This window comes from Globicephala melas, chromosome 1 (genome assembly GCF_963455315.2).
Source record: "Globicephala melas chromosome 1, mGloMel1.2, whole genome shotgun sequence".
Lineage (NCBI taxonomy): Eukaryota > Metazoa > Chordata > Mammalia > Artiodactyla > Delphinidae > Globicephala > Globicephala melas.
This window is the reverse complement of record NC_083314.1, coordinates 97,417,814-97,434,504: the sequence shown is the minus strand read 5'-3', so window position 1 is coordinate 97,434,504 and position 16,691 is coordinate 97,417,814. Positions and strand designations below refer to the sequence as shown.

Sequence of the window (16,691 nt, the reverse complement as noted above, 5' to 3'; positions counted from 1 at the left end):
TTATGGGTCTGATTTCCCTGTTACATACTTATGCCACTAATTTCTTTCTCTTTCTCTCTTTTTGCTAAGCTTGTAATTTATCGGTTAATGTCTGCCTCCCCTGATATATTGTAAACCCTCTGACAGCAAACATCAGCACTATTGATGTTCACTGCAGTATTCATAAATAACATAGCAGCTGACACACAATAAATAATCAAGAGAAATATGGTTAATGAATGAATGAATAAGTGAGTAAATGGGCAGCCACATACTGCCTCAGAGTTGAAGCTTCTTTCTTATTAGTCTCAGAAAAAAGGGTTGAAAGTGGCCTTTACAAACAGCACCCTGAAGAGCTTGACAAGTCTGGCTGTTTCCATTTGATTCAGGTATGGCAAGAACACAGGTCTGAAGAGACCTTCCTAAAGTATGCTAGATGCTTTCCCCACTACTAGGGAGTCACTTATCCTCACCTTGTACCTCATATTACAGGTCATACCTGAAGCATATCATTATAGACAGAAATAAAAACAAAATAAAGCACAGAGTTATAAGTCATCTCCCACCCAGTTATGAAATGCTTTGCTGCTCTAGATAAGTATAAAATAACCAGGAGTGCTACTGTGTTTATGTAGTAGTGGGATGCAGGTCTGGGAAAAGAAAAAATGAGAGAGAAGTGACTGTTATAATTTAACTACTACCAACACCCTGCTATATTTCAAAATCATAAGAGTCCTTAATAAAGAATCTAAAATGTAGGATATGACAAGTGTATAAACGACAATTAACAACTCAGTTTCTGCAGTTGGAACAGCCCAACTTCTAACCCAAGTTTGGTATTTATTATTTGTATAACTTTGGATAAGCTACTTACTTCTCTAAGAGTTAGGTTTTTCAACTTAACCAAATTTTGAGAATTAAATGAGATAAGGCATTTTAATCTCTGAGGATAGTGTCTAAGCACTCAGTAAAAATAATACCTGAAAGCACTATTTCATCTAAATTTTAACCTTTCTGAACATCTCTAACAGTCTCAGTGAGTGCCACCAGTGTTTTCCCAGAGCTATAATTCACTAGATTCCTGTCATCCATTTCCTCTGACTACCTTGGGAAATCTCTTTATAGTCAAGTAGAAGACTGAACAATTTTCTGTCTCTAAAGATCCACTAGATATCATCCATGAAGATTATGCAATGCTTAGCAATCTCTCCAGCATGATTTTATGTTATTCTGAGGACATACAACCCCAGGAGTCTTCCTGGAACTTCGACAGCTTAAGCTGTCATGTTCACTGTTCCATTACCACCCTGTAGCACAACTTGACATTAATACACTGATATCATTGAAATTTTTTCCTTTTCAATAATTTTTTCTTTACATCTCATAGACATTGATATAACTATAGATTAACCCTGACATGTTATTTATTAAAAGGTTTTTTAAAAACTAATATTTTATTGTTTTTCCTCTGATACTATTCCTTCATTTATTTCGAACCCACATATGCCACATACAAATCTTGTATTATAAACTAACATGACATATTAGAAAATAAAACATACCGACCTAAATTCTCTCATATTTAAAAAGGTGTGAAAGCTCATCTTTAAATGCCTATATGGCACAAATAATGTCGATATAAATCACATAAGTGTCCGAAGTCTCTACACAACTATTTTTGGCTTAAATTACCAGACTTTTTGTCTGTATTTTGCGATCTAACCATTGTAGTCAAAACAAGTGCAAAATGGGAGAAATGAACTGCTTGACTACATCAGTAAATTGTAAGTATATAAGATTATAGATATATAGTTTACATTAAATATTCCTGGGTATGGGAAGGTTTTAGACTACATTTTCCCCCAAGGGGTTCTATAATAAACTTAAATGTTATGCTTAGAGTATATGCCTATGCTTAGAGTATATATTTTCCTACAGGAAAAAAAAGAATAAAATAAATATAAGCATCTCAAGGCTCAAGTTTTTGAGAAGCGGTCTCTTATGCTTCTTGGAAAAAATCACTATTTGATATTCAAACAAAGAAAAACATCAAATTGAGAAAGACATGGACAAAGACAATATAAAACAGGAGACTAGAGCATCTCTGGTGGCGCAGTGGTTGAGAGTCTGCCTGCCGATGCAGGGGACACGAGTTCGTACCCCGGTCCGCGAAGATCCTATATGCTGCAGAGCGGCTAGGCCCGTGAGCCATAGTCCCTGAGCCTGCGCGTCCGGAGCCTGTGCTCCGCAACGGGAGAGGCCACAACAGTGAGAGGCCCGCGTACCGCAAAAAAACAAAACAGTAGCCTAGAGTTTTAGGAATTTTACAGTTAATTTTACCAATCCAAATACCTACAAACCTATTGGTACTACCATTTCAGAAAATAAAAACTCAATGATCAAATGTAAATGTACTTCCTTACAGCTCCGTGAAAATACCAGGTTTTTTTTTTTGTTTTTTTGTTTTTTTTGCGGTAGGCGGGCCTCTCACTGTTGTGGTCTCTCATTGCAGAGCACAGGCTCCAGACGCGCAGGCCCAGTGTCCATAGCTCACGGGCGGGCCAGGCGCTCCACGGCATGTGGGATCTTCCTAGACCGGGGCACGAACCCGTGTCCCCTGCACCGGCGTGTGGACTCCCAACCACTGCGCCACCAGGGAAGCCCTGTTTTGTTCTGGTTTTTTTTTTTTTTTTTTTTTAAATCAGTTACACAGTGAAGTTCAAAATTGGAAAGATCAGGGAAAAAAAATACATAGTAAAATACTCTGAAGTGGAACTAATGGAAAAATATGACTCCCATCAAAATCAATTGTATTCACATCCAAATGTTCATGATTTATTCTAATTCTGACCTATCTAGTGGTTAAAAGAAATCCACAAAACACAGAATCTCATATTTAATGTTGATTAGGAATAATAAATGAATTTGCTTTGAATAGTAACATGTATTTACATTTTCTTGGTAATATCTAATCTGTAATTGCTGTCTACGTCTTCAGTTGGGAACATCTCCCCTTTACTTTCTAGGTAACTAAAAGTCCTGCCTCATGGCTCTGTTAAACCAGTAAAATAAAGTGCAAACTCCCATTACCATTTCTAGACTATAACCTCTTAAGACAACTGGATCAATGTGTATGGTGTCTATCAAATAAGTAAAATGATTTACTGCGTGGACTTTGACTGTCATATTGACTATATCTAAATAGGTAAAATGAAATGAAAAGCCATGGGAATTATTTGGATAAATATGGCTTAGAAGCTGCCCAAAAAATTTAAGGCAATATTTGTACTCCAAAATTATCCAATTCTACATTATTTATAAAGCCTTAAAATAAAATCTCAACCTTTAATTTAAATGTCATAACTTTTTATAAATCACAAATATTTGAATAGTACCAAGGATAAAAATAAATCAGTGAATGAGTATAGGGAGGGTTAAGGAGACATGGATTTTAATATAAAATAAGAAAGACAGGAAAAGCCTCAATAAGAAGATGATGCTTGAGTAAATTCTAGAAAGGCATAAGATGTTCCTCTATCCTGATATTTTTACAGAATGGCATTGTAAGCAAAGGGAATAGTAAGTAAAAAGAACCTGAGATAGGAGTTGACCCAAGACATTGGTGGAAATGCAAGGAGACAAATATATCTCCTGCAAAGGAAATAAAAGGGGTATAAGAAATGAGGTCAGAGAAGTAAGGGTGAGGGCATGTTGAAGGCAGCTTGTATAGGTCCTGTGGGATCTTCAACAAGCTTGGATTTTGTTCCAAATGAGATGGAAAACCATTGGCAGTTAAAGGGAGAGGAAGAACATCAACCAACTAATTTTTCAGAAGACTGTGGTTGCTGTGTTGAGAACAGACTCTAGGGGCACTGGAGTGGAATCAGAGAGCAGAGAAACAACTGTAGTCTTCTAGATGTAAAATTTTATTGATATTGTTTTCTTGGACTGAGAGATGAAGAACTTTGTGAGATTATGCATATATTCTGGGGACAGAGCAGATCAGAGTGGAGTATGAGAGAAAACGAGTCAAAGACGACTCCAAGTTTTTTAGCTCAAACATCATGACTGATTGTGTTGCCATTAACTGAGATGGGGAAGACTGAAAGGAATGGATTTCAGGAGGAGAGTTCTGCAATTGTTATAGGTGTGCTAATTTTGAGATGACTTAATAATGCCATTGGAAATAGCTGAATAGACAGTTGAGTGAGTATATGAGTCTGAAGTTCAGGGGCAAGGTCTGGGATAAAAATAAAACTTTGGGAGTTGACAGCCTATCAAGATTATTTTAAACTATAACTAACTCAATTAATGATATGTTTTTTAAACTCTATTTGATATAACTTACCCTGAAAGAAATCATTATGACTTAAAAATGCTAAAAATGCTTATAATAAATATTTTATTCTCTCAAATAATCAAAATAGAGACCTTGGTCCAACATATTAATCTTCAGAAACAAAAATCACTATTTACACTTTATGTTCTAAAACATGCTACAATTTGTTTAATAACCAAAAAAATCACAGTTTAAGGTTTAAAAATGTTAGGCAACTTTGTCTCATAATAGACTTTATAAGTGTGTACATGCTTGCTTAACATACTCCTTTATAAAATAAGATTATTCATTCATATATTTTTCAACTTTATAAAGGCCATAACTCCATATCAAGTGTGACTTAACTGTACTAATTATCATTGAGACCCCCAGGTGACTTTACAGTGGGTTGGCTATTCCAGAAAAAGCTGCATTGCTCTCTACTTCCCTGGTTATTTGTCAGAGGATCCAATAGTTGCAACCAATTGGAACCACCTAGTAAGTACAGATATCAAAGTATGCACTGACCATGCCATCTTAGCAGCCTCCCTGGACTCTTAAATTAGTCACATGAATCCATTCTATCCAGAAAAATATACCCATATGGTCTTGTGTTATGTGGCCCTGCCCACATCCCCAACTCCAGCACTCTCCTAGTAACACACGTACTCCATGAGAATGGAGGCTGGCAAACCATCTTTGTAGTCCTGGCATCTAACATAGTGACTGCACATAGAAGAGAGTCATTTAATTTTCTCAGTTATTAAACAACCTCAATCTTGAACTTTCTCATATCACAAAAAGCATATATGAACTGAAAGTCAAAAGCAGAAATAGTATCACAACTCTGAGAATGGTGAGGGAAGAACAAACACAATTTGAAAGTGGGATATTTGAAAAGTATGGCATTGCTGATTTATAAGTGGTCACAGCTATTAAAATATGTTTATTATAAAACTAAAATTATATTTTCATTACAACAACTTGACTTTAATGTTGAGAAGAGCAATATTTATTGGCATTTAGTTTATCACATGCTATGGAGAGGAGGATTTTTTTTAAAAAGCATTATCAATATCATAATCAGTTGATCTATTTAAATCATTTTGCAGAGCCACTTCTGTCTGGCAATAAGGTATGTATCAACTGATTTCCACATAGCAGATAACCTTTCACTTGACTTCCAGTACCCTGTTACACAAGCTAGGCACATCCTTATCTTTGTATAAATTTATTTCCTACTACAGAAGGTTCATGAACCCTTGGTTGTGCATCAAAATTATATGTAGAGCCTTATAAAGCAGCTGTGCTTGGATTCTGCACAAAATCTACTCAATTAATATCTATAGGGATGTAACTGAAAATGATTGTGATATCAAGCCAGGACTGAGTACACCTGTCTTCTTGACTTTAGTGAAACTGTCTTGCTTATGAGTTCATTAATTCATTCAATGAATATTTACTGGCCATCTATTATGATCTAGGTATGGTGCTAGACCTAGATGCCAGAAATTTTTACATAGATGAAAAAGATGCAGTCCCTGCTTTCATTTTATCATCAAAAATATTCTATGATAAGTATTCAAGTTGGAGTTAGTACAGTGTGCTTTAGGATGTTATACAAGGTCAATTATCCTAGTCTTCATGGTTAAGGAGAGGTATTCCTAGAGGAGATAATATTTAAATTCTGTGTAAAAAAACAATGCTAAGCAGATTGAGAGAGTGTTCAGGGTGAAGATCATAGCTTGCTTGGAGGAAAAACAGAGAGTGCTATTTTCAGGAAATCACAATAGTATCGCAAAAATTTGTTCAATATACTTCTGTAGACACTGGCAATAACTGATCTACATAACCCTATATCCCATCTCAGATCATCAATTAGGTTATTAAAGAGCAATTCATTAGAGCTGCAATCAACACCTTTACCTCTTTCAACAAAAATTTTCCAAATGTTTACTATGTGTTAAGTTCCGATCTATGTGCTTAAGACACACTAAATTAAGCAGATAAAGACATCCATCCTAATGATTTTAGTGGAACTAAAACATACAATGGATAGGAATAGAATATTAAAAACATAATTTTCATCAAAAACAATTCTACACCTACAGACTATTAACCTTATTAAGCCCTTGAAATTTTACATACTCCTTGCTTAAAGATGGTACTTCCTAATATCATAATTACATGTGGAATATGCAAACTGCTCTCTAAAAGAACTAGTTTAGTAAAATAATCATAAAGCAATAAATATAGATAGGCTAACCTTCCTAATAGTCATTAAGCAAAATCAGACAATCCTTAATAGGATGCAAAACTGAAATAAAGGTTTCAAAAATGAATATATGACAGGAAATTTCCCAATTATTACTTTTACAAATTGAAATCATGTAGACAAATGAAATGATGATTTATGTTGCCGTCAAAGCAAAAACACGACTTCATGTGGTATTTTTCTCGATCAGATTCCTATGTTAAAGCAAACTACACTTTTAGAGGTAATATGGTCAATCAAGAGCTTCAAATATTTAAAGATATCTTTGGAGAGAATGTGCAAAACTATTTTCCAGATGAAGAAAGCTAGAAAGAAGTCGCAACTCATTCACTTTCAGAGAATGAGTAAAAAAAGGGGGGGAGGAGAGATCTAATTACTGCTAACAACATGACATGAGGAGGTCACCTCACACCACTCCAAGTTAACTAGGTTTTAACCTTGTTCCAGTCTGCTGAGCCAAGTAAGAAGACAATTCGTAATCTAAATAGTGACTATATCATATCCTGTGCATTCTGGCATGTTGGTAGACACCAGGGGAGGAAATAAAACTAAATCACAGTCATTACCCTCCAGCAACTCCTAGAGAAAGGCTAACATATAAATGAGAAATTTTTAAAATAATTATAATGTGTGTGTGCATGTTTGTTTGTTTGTTTGCAAACCATGTATCTTTCAGTTACATTCTCCCAGTTGATTACATTCCAAACAGCTTTTAGATAATCAGATCTGACACTTTTATACTGAAGGTAGTAAGCATACTACCATACAAATCCCCCAAGTGGAAAAGACCTGTTCTTCCTTGTAATGGATCCTGATTAGAACAGGCAGCAATTTGTAAGTGTCCTTGTAACTTAATGAAACCAGGCCAACCCCAATCTGAACCTTGAATGCCAAGAGATACAGCTGTCAACTTCTCCTTCAATCAGTCAAAGGAAATAAAGTAACATTTACTAGCTTCCATCCACTCCCCTTTGGGTTCTCCACCATCATTAGGGCTGAAGTTTGTCCCTAAAATGGGAAGGGTGACAGGTCCTCCAACACTGAACTTTAGTGCAGGCTGAAGAGCTACCTGAATTATAACATCATCTTTAATGAGAGTCTCTTTATATTTTTCCTTGGTGGCATTCAAGTTAGTCACACAATGTACGATATTCACTATGGTGCAGCTGCATGATTTGTGCATTAATGTTAGGCCCCAGGGCACCATAATCATAAGCAAAGTCACGAAGGCTGTGTAAAAGCATTAAGAATACACAGTAAACATGGGCAAGTGATCAAAAGAAAGGTCTCTGGAGCATGGTTGCCTCGGTTCAAATCCCAGGTCTATCACATAGTAGTTGTATGGTCTTAAGCAAGATAATTAACTTCTGTGGCTTCCCTGGTGGCACAGTGGTTGAGAGTCCGCCTGCCGATGCAGGGGACATGGGTTCGTGTCCCGGTCCGGGAAGATCCCACATACCGCTGAGCGGCTGGGCCCATGAGCCACGGCCGCTGAGCCTGCGCGTCCGGACCCTGTGCTCCGCAACGGGAGAGGCCACAACAGTGAGAGGCCCGCGTACCACAAAAAAAAAAAAAAAAAAAAAAAAAAAAAAGATAATTAACTTCTCTGTTTTTCAATTTCCTTATGGGTAAAATGGAGATTTTAGTATTAGCTTACTTCCAGGACAATTGTCAGAATGAAATGATATTTTATACAAAAAGTGCTTACAACAGGACCTGGTACATAATGGGCATGCATTCAATGTGAGAGCTTGTTATTATATCTGCCTGGAGTATGAAGCTTGAGGTAAATCTTGAAGTATGAGAAGGCATCTGTGAGATGGATGAGAAGGAAACATACATTCTAGGTACAAAGAATAGTGTGTTCAAAGATAGGGGAGAATATGGGCAAGAGGTTCAACATGCCTCAACAAGTGCAGGGTGAATGGGAGTGGGGTGGCAGCAGGTGGAAAAAGGCTGATCCTGAGCCTGGACGTACACAAGGGCCACATCCTGAAGGGCACTCTACACCACGCTAGGACATTTGGACAACACTTTTGTCTTCAAAACCAGTGAAGTATTTTGAAGATTCATCAGCGTTCAAAGAGTGACAGCAAGTAGTAGGTTGTCCTCCACAATTAGTCTAAAAAGAGAATTAAGGGCAAACACCACTCTAATATTTATGGCTCTTTCTCTGCAGAGCTATCCAAGAGCACAAAGTAGGAAAGTGCGCTAGAGCTTCTTATTAGTTTTGTCAGGAATTTCAGCTACTGCTCTTTCTGGCAGGCATCCTTTCGGGAAGTTGTTTGTGAAAATCTGAGGAAGGAAAACCAACCACCTCATACCATCTAAGGTTCGCTCGTTTAAGCCCGGATGTGAGTTTACCAGTCAGACAGAGGAAGGAAGCTTCCACTGACACCCTATGCGCTCAAGTTCTATGAATAGGGACCTTCATTTGCCTGTACAGTACAGGGCCATTCAAGAGCAATTAAATTTGGTTAAAATAAGAAAGAAATGCTTTTTAAGGAAAAAAAAGAAGGTTTGAGGGAATTGCAAAAGTTGATTGTGCTAAAGCACTTTTACACAGGTTTGTTTTAGTTCTCAATTGTCAAGTCGTATTTAAGCTGGTCTCTTACTCTGAAATATGATAACCTTTCTTTTCTCTGAGTTCTTTCTCCTAAATTAATAGCACTGTCTCTAATTCCATGCGCAGCAAGCAAAGAGTTTATTTTACCAGATAACAGTAGGTCTGGTGATCAGCCAATGTCTAAAGAACCACTAGCCAAGTCAGTAGTAAGCCAAAGACTGCAACTGATAGATACTACTCAGTAAATCACTTTAAAATTGACTTTCATCTTCTCTACCAGATAGTATTATTCATGTTGAGTTCTGACACTACTGAAAGTAGAAAAAAAAACCCAAGATTATCTATAAAAATAAAATCATATTAGGGTTTTGAAAGGAGAAATAAATATATTAGATGCATTAGAATATAGAAGGCAGTTAAATGAAAAACAAAACCCCTTAGTTTCTGAATTAAATTGCAAAATAAATGAGTAGAAAAAGTCCAAATTTAGGAAATTTTTTATAGTATACTTTTAGTATATCTGAAAACTGAATTTAAAATGGACTCTTCAGTGAGACAACTTAGGGAGCGCTGCAACTTTTTATAGCACCTGTGCATACCTCTCTTTCTTCTTTGCTAAGGAACAAAACTTCAACAGACAAAAAAATGTTTGGTTTCCTCTCACCACACCCAGCTCAGGCCACATTTCCCCACTATTAAATGAAGGAAATGGAGGAGTAAAAGCAGAAATGCAAATCAGCCCTCAGCTCCCACTCTGCAATTGCCCTGAATTCCTAATGATCACAGACCAACTGCACTTAATTATTTCTCCAAAGGTAGATGGGAAAGGAAAGTGTATTTAGGATACAATACGATTCTGGCTTTCAAATACTTAAATACCATCACTAAAAATTATATAAAATGATAGGACTGGCTCGATATTTATAAAATCCTATACTTATATAAACTGTTAGAGTTAGCCATGAGTATAAATATTAACTTCCATAGTTTCTTCTTCAGGACCCTAAGGACATATACTGCATTTCCCAAAAAAGAGGAAAAAACTTCATTTGGTTGAAATACTAGCTCTACCATAGTGGTTGCCAGCACAACATATCATGGTAGCCCATTAAGAGGGAGTACTTCCCTACAAATTAACTGTCCATTTATTCCTGAAGTAAAAGGTATTTATGTGATTTCAGACACTTTGACAATCCAAAAGAAAAATCTGAATTAGAATTTGCACTACTAAGTGCTCTCTTATTTTTTACCAAAGTTGACCACTTGTTTGGAAAAAATTATCTATTAAACAAATAACCCATATCAAGTAAAAATTAATTTATTGTCTGACTTATTAATAAAAGCCAGACTATTATATATAATATATATCACCCAATCAATCTAAAATTAACATGAAAAGCATAGAAATTTGACACTATTTGCCTTATTTGAAATAAATATATAATTTTCTTAGCTTCTTGAAAATTCAAAGCTGTACTGGGTCCTCCATTAATAACTTTAGAGAGGATAAAAAACTATGTTCTTAATTCAGCAAGATATGTATACAAAAAATATTTTACAAAGTGTTGTGCTTTCTACTTTGATACAGATAATCTTATAGAATCACATAATTAGGTATATTAACATTACAAATTACCTATCTCCAAACTTGGGACTTTGAGGAATTTTTAAATGCTTTCTATAATTTCCTGTTTTTCTTTAAATCAGTCATTTTCACTTAATCTATCTTTTCACTAATTTAAACTCCAGCATGTACATTTAAGTAATATTTGGTCATTCCATATTCTATAAATACATATACATTAAGTAATAATTGTTTATTCCATTGTCTCAGACTACTGTTATTTAAAGATATTTTTATCACTATTGCAAATCTTCACCTTACTCATTAGAAAAACCTTGACTATTATAAGAATATATTTTTTTGAGAAAGAGGACTCAGCTAATAAATTTTCTGTGCCTTAGTTTCCTCGTTAGTAAAGTGAGAAGGTAGTAGAGATGCAATTTTTATAAGAATTTCTATCTCAAGCATTCTCTTTAAAAAATCTAAACACCTTTTCTTCCTTTGAAAAGATTCAGCTTTTTATTACACACTCTCACCCAAGCTTGATTCAAGTCCATTCATTATCATTACGTAGGTAGTACTTCTATAAATTAACCAGAGTGAAGAGAAATTTGTCTCAGAAAAGAAGAAAAATTTTAGAAAAGAAAGGTGATTACTTAGGTTTTTTGTAAGAAATCCTATCCACAAATATGAAAAGAGGCTCATATTTGCCTTGCTATATTTTAGTGATAACTTGAATAATGTGCTCCTTCAACTTTAGTCACAAATTGAGGCAAATACAGAAGCTAAAAATTAATTAAATAAATCATAAGCAATCATACTATCTAGGTATATACATTTCTTGTTTTTCAACTTCATAACTATTTAAAACTCTGAGAGTACCTCTTATAGAGTGATTTTTATAAAGTAGATTCTAGTTAAGTATTAATTATAAAGTGAATTGTCACATTAAGATATTGATAAAATTAATTTCAAAACTAATAGACAATTTTGTGAAAGTGTCTATAATTAGCTGAATATATATGTGTCACTTAAGCTAAGGTTATCTGTATAAAAGATTCAGGAAGATGCTTCTCATAAGATACCTATTTTTCTTTATTGTTTATTACAGGCTTTGTCCATTTTGATTTAAAAAACAAATGGAAAGGCAATATTAATAATCATAGAAGACATTGCATTTGTCATCAGAAGCATATCTGATCTTTTAACTGATTTCTGATTAAGTAATCACAGGGACAAACTTGATCTCTTTGCAAAGTTGGATTAGCACATACTCTGGAAGCCAGCACCATTTCACCTGCTGATCCCAGGCACTCAAAACACTCCAGCAGGGCTCACTACCAATTGCTGACAAGCTTTGAAAGTTCTTCATAAAATTAATCAACTTTTTGCAAGGCACATTACTGGCTCAACCACCAAAGGTTGAATACCATCTTAATTAGTGAAAAATGATTCAATTAGATATTTTTTTCCCTTCGTACTCAATTTATCTTAACTCCTTTAAAAACCGCTTAAAACCATCTATCTTAAAACTATCTTAACACAATCACAGGCTATAGTCACTATAAATTCCAGGTAAATCTCAGGTTCTACCTATAATAAGTAATGAATTAATTGAAAATGAAATTAATAAATTCATGAGATAAAACATTTATACTAACCATAAGCAAATATATGAATCATGAAATTGAAGTTAATGCAAATAAATATATTATAAAAAATAATGCTTACTCTTTTATGCTAAATCATAATAAATACTAAAATTTTAAATAAGTAAGTTAAAGATTACCAAGTTACAGAGTTTGGATTTGCAAGGTAAAATAATATAACTCTGTGTTTGTTCATAAATTTTCTTTTAATTCATTCACTCCAAGAACTTTTCTCTGTAAGATTAGATGTTTCAGGATCCTAACTACACATTTTTAGAATCCAATTTATTATGACTCAGAACTTTTTAAGGCTTTAGTGTTTTTAATCCAAGAAATAAAAATTTTAGATGAAAATAGGCTGTTTTAAATTATCTTTTGGTTTAGCAACCAAATCACACCAGTGTGCCTCAGTGAAATCAATAAATTATAGTATAATGCTAGTACATAATACCTTATTTAGGAACTTATTCATTGTTACATCAATTGCAAATCTGAAGGCTAGTATGAGAGCTAGACATTGAGTTTATTTTCCCCTTGTGAGATGATTCAGGCTAGTGTTTCCTTTTTAAGCATTAATAAATAATATACTATTTCCTTTTTGAAGTTCATTAAGGGCCAAAGAATGACTACAAGAGTAGGTTTAAAATGTGTAGCTTCCCACTAAGCAATAAGCACCTAGTAACTTGGTGAAACAAATACCAAATCTTACAATATGAAGATCCAAATAACCATAAAACTTTCGAGACATTTCTTCAAAAAATGACAAACAGAAACAACATATTATCCTTAAAGTTCGCTCTTTCTCACATTAGATGGCTTTATAATAATAGAGAAGGTTCTTTTTCCACCATTTATTTGATGTGGTACTGAGATGTTTGTTTAAAAGGGTTTTAGGTATGCAGCTACATTTAAATGAAAAAATTATGCATCACAAGTGTAGAAATTTGATCTTTCTGATCTCCTTAGAGCTTTAAGGAAGTCCCAATGTGGAAATGAAACATCTTCAGTGAAATAACCCCTGAATGCCTATGATAACATCTCTTGAGTTTATAGTGCATCTGTCTTCACTGAAGAAAGTCTTAGTTTCCATATTAAAAAAAAAAAAAAAATAGCTGCCACTATGATACTTTTTCCTACGTTTGAACAAAAGAAATAGCTGAAAAAGCTCAAAAAGAAACAGCATATCTGTTCTTCCTTAATCGAGTGTCCTTTTTCAGCATCACTGTATATCCTTAGAAGGATTTTAAGAGGCCTCATTTACTAACACAGTTGCTTGAATTCCAAATAATAAAACCAGCAGAGGGCAGACCTGCTGACAGAACTGACCAATCCAGCTGGTGACCAGGTACCAAAGGTAAAATACAAATTTTTGATGGATTCCACTTTCAAGACTCTACTATTTATCTTTTAAAATGTAGAAATGAATGAATCCACGTAATTAGCATAACTTACTTCAAAATTCAAATATAGTCCTAATGAGGCTCTGACTGTATTCTCCAGGAAAAGTCACAGAGGAATAATCCACCACTGCCCGCTACTCAGGAAGGTGAACATCACAAAGTGTGGGGAAGAAATACAGACCTGGTTTCGCAGAGTTCGGCCTCCGGGAGCGCTAACTCCCATTAGGGAGAACTCAGATCTTGGCACTCACAGGGTCAGACTCAGGTTTCCACTAAAGCCTGCACATTTGGGGTTGACAGTTTCTTTCTCCCTCAGCCAATCATCGCCACCCTCCTTCTTACCCCCCCACTTCTCTGCGCACTCCTGACAAAGCTTGCTTTTTTACTCTAAGCTGTTTGGGCTCCCTTAACTCCAAAGGAGTCCTCCCGCCAGCCGTGTCTACAGCACCTAACGGACCGCTTCAGCCAGATGCCTTTGCGGGAAAGGGCGGGGGAAGGGGAGGGAGGAGGCGGAGGGGAGGAGTGAAGTCGCTCTCCCTCCTTGGGTACTGACAGGGCTGCAGTCTCCCGAGCAGGTCTGGTCATTGAATATTTGGTGGTGCCACGTAGGAACTTTTCCTTACCTCTCTCCTCCCATCCCACCCCACGCCCCCTCCCCTTCCCTCCAATCCCTATTCCTCCACCCCCACCCCATTTGCTTGGCGAGTTTCATCATTCTCCAAGAGAGCTGCACGTCCAACCTGCAAGAAGTTGGGGGTGGGAGGGGTCACAGGAGGAGGAGGGGGCTGAAATCCCGGGAAAAAAGTTCTTCCTATCTTTATCTATTTCTTATAATCTCCCATTTTTTCCTCTTAACATCTCCTCAAAATGCCACACACACACACACACACACACACACACACACACACAGTGTTCTCAGTCTTCAAGATTCAGGCCCCCTGCTTCCTCTCATATCCCTAAAAGTAAAACAGCTTGAGAACTTCATCAAGGTTCATTTTATACACTTTCTCTGTATTTTCTCCTCAGCTCACCTTTAAAAAAGCATTTCCATTAGTTAGAATCTGAAGAAACCAGAATATGTGTTCAAAGGGCAGTCTAAGGACTGTTCCTCAAACAAAAGCTTTGTACAACTGCCCTTGTGTTCAAGGTAATACTTTTCCTCTTTTCAAAGCCCCTGGAAAGTGGTGAAGGGCATTTCAGCAGGCTCTGTGCCTGACAGATCTTTTTTTCCTGCTACCTCTTCTCCCATTACTGTCCCGCCTACATCCATCTCTCTCTCCAGTCTTCACTTCCAACCTGATGGCAGTTACAATCTGGATTTAAGAGAATTGCTTCTTTGGGTGGGGGGGGGAGGCGGGTTGGAAGAAGGAAGGGGGGAGGGGCACAGAATGAGAAAGACAGCAATCTCCCACCTCCCCAAAACCATTTTTTCTTACCTCCTCTGACCTCTCTAGCCTGGAAGAGGAAAGTCAGTGCGAGAGTTGTTATGGTGAAATCCCAGAGCCACCGTTTCGTTTTCCACCTAGAGGACCACCGCTCCATCTCCGAGCCCCGCACTCACAACTGTGAGCTCAACCCACGAAAACGCGACTGCAGACCAACTCCCTTCCAAGGTATCGTCGGGGATGTTTGCTACACAGCCATTGGAGAGGGAGAGGGGGAAAAAGTCAAAGGGCTTTTTCTTTAAATTTGATGGTTTGCTTCCTTCCTGTCTCTTGCCCCCTCCTCTCCCTCTCGGTCGGCCCCGCTGGTCGGGACCCTCCGATCCGTCCTCTGCGGGGCCCTGCCTTCAGACTGAAGGCAGATGAGGGGCTTCAACCAAAAATCTGTGAGGACTGCGTGCCCCTAAAGGCTTCATGCCGTCTGTGGGCCGGACGAGAGGCTCTGGGCAGCCCCCTCCTCCGCCCACTCCCCTCCGGCGCCCCCCTTACCCCGGGCGAAACTGACAAGCCCGCTGAAGGTCAGACCCAATCACACGCCTCGCGGGCAGCCCCGAGCCCGCCCCCCTCTCTTTTGCCCAAGAATCAGGTCTCCCTGCAAGCCCAGCCCACCAACCACCCCCCTCCCCATCTCCCCACTCCTCCCCTCCCTCTTCTCCTACCCAAATCCCCGAGAAGAAATGGGAGGGAGTTACGGGGGACGCGTGCTTGGCTCCAGCACTTTGGGAATGAAAGGAATTGCAGGAGAGCCCCGGAGTCCACAGAGTTTTCAAGGAGCTTCTGTATTCAATAAAAACAGCTACTTGTCTTCTTGCACCCGTCTGTTAGCCTCTCGTTCGTCGGCGGGGGAGGGGAGGAGCCCAGCGTCTGATCCGCCACACCGCTGGAGTTCTGGGCTGCCAGCCGTAACCTTATCCTTGTGCAAAAGTCTGCTTCTTATAGCAATCGTGGAACCAGCGGACTCATTGCTTTGCCTGCTCCGAAAAGAATTTTTAATACTTTTTTTAAACCGGGAACTAAAAGAAAGGGATGAAGGTGAGATGGAGGGACCCAAGAGGTCAAAACCCATGATCTTATAGGGAAGCTCTCCGTCGAGGTCTGAAACTGACAGGTTTCTCTCTTGAATGTTTAAATTCTACGCTAGCTTCATTCAAAGGCTTGTCTCTTAAATAGCTGAACTGTACTCTGAGGCGGGAGGAGAAGGAAATGTATGGGAGCTGACATTAAGGGGGTGAGTAATTGAATTTTCCAGCTGATTCCGTCCTGAACCCGGATGAGGGGGCAGAGGGGGAGGAGAAAAGACAGGGAAAGCAACTCACAGAGATCTCCAAGCGTCTAGGCCCACAGCTCCTCATAAAGGGCCTCAGGAGCTGAAAATATGGTCACTCCACAGTGAAAATAATAAGAAGGGGGCAGGTTTCTAAATTCCTTCTACTTACCCCTCCTCAAAGTAATCCACTTAAACCTGGAGTATCGATTCTCTGGTCATTTTTTCCACGTT

At 37.6% G+C, this 16,691-nt stretch overlaps 1 protein-coding gene and 1 pseudogene across 6 annotated transcripts in view; both read right to left on the bottom strand.

Moving 5' to 3' along the window:
* The window catches only part of COL11A1 (collagen type XI alpha 1 chain), a 196,621-nt gene extending 180,652 nt beyond the window's left edge, over positions 1 to 15,969 (bottom strand). For 4 of the 6 annotated variants that reach the window (XR_009564559.1, XR_009564560.1, XM_060301963.1 and 1 more), the window contains exon 1: positions 15,188 to 15,611. Coding sequence is in view for 4 of the 6 variants with exons in the window: in XM_060301963.1 (XP_060157946.1) it covers positions 15,188 to 15,293 (106 nt within the window). In the remaining 2 variants the exon portion in view is untranslated. Of the gene's footprint in view, positions 1 to 15,187; positions 15,612 to 15,852 lie in introns of those variants that run through there. The other 2 variants (XM_060301975.1, XM_060301966.1) reach the window with 2 other exon arrangements.
* LOC115859877 (superoxide dismutase [Mn], mitochondrial pseudogene) lies at positions 7,163 to 7,807 on the bottom strand (annotated as a pseudogene).
* Positions 15,970 to 16,691: the final 722 nt, after the last annotated feature.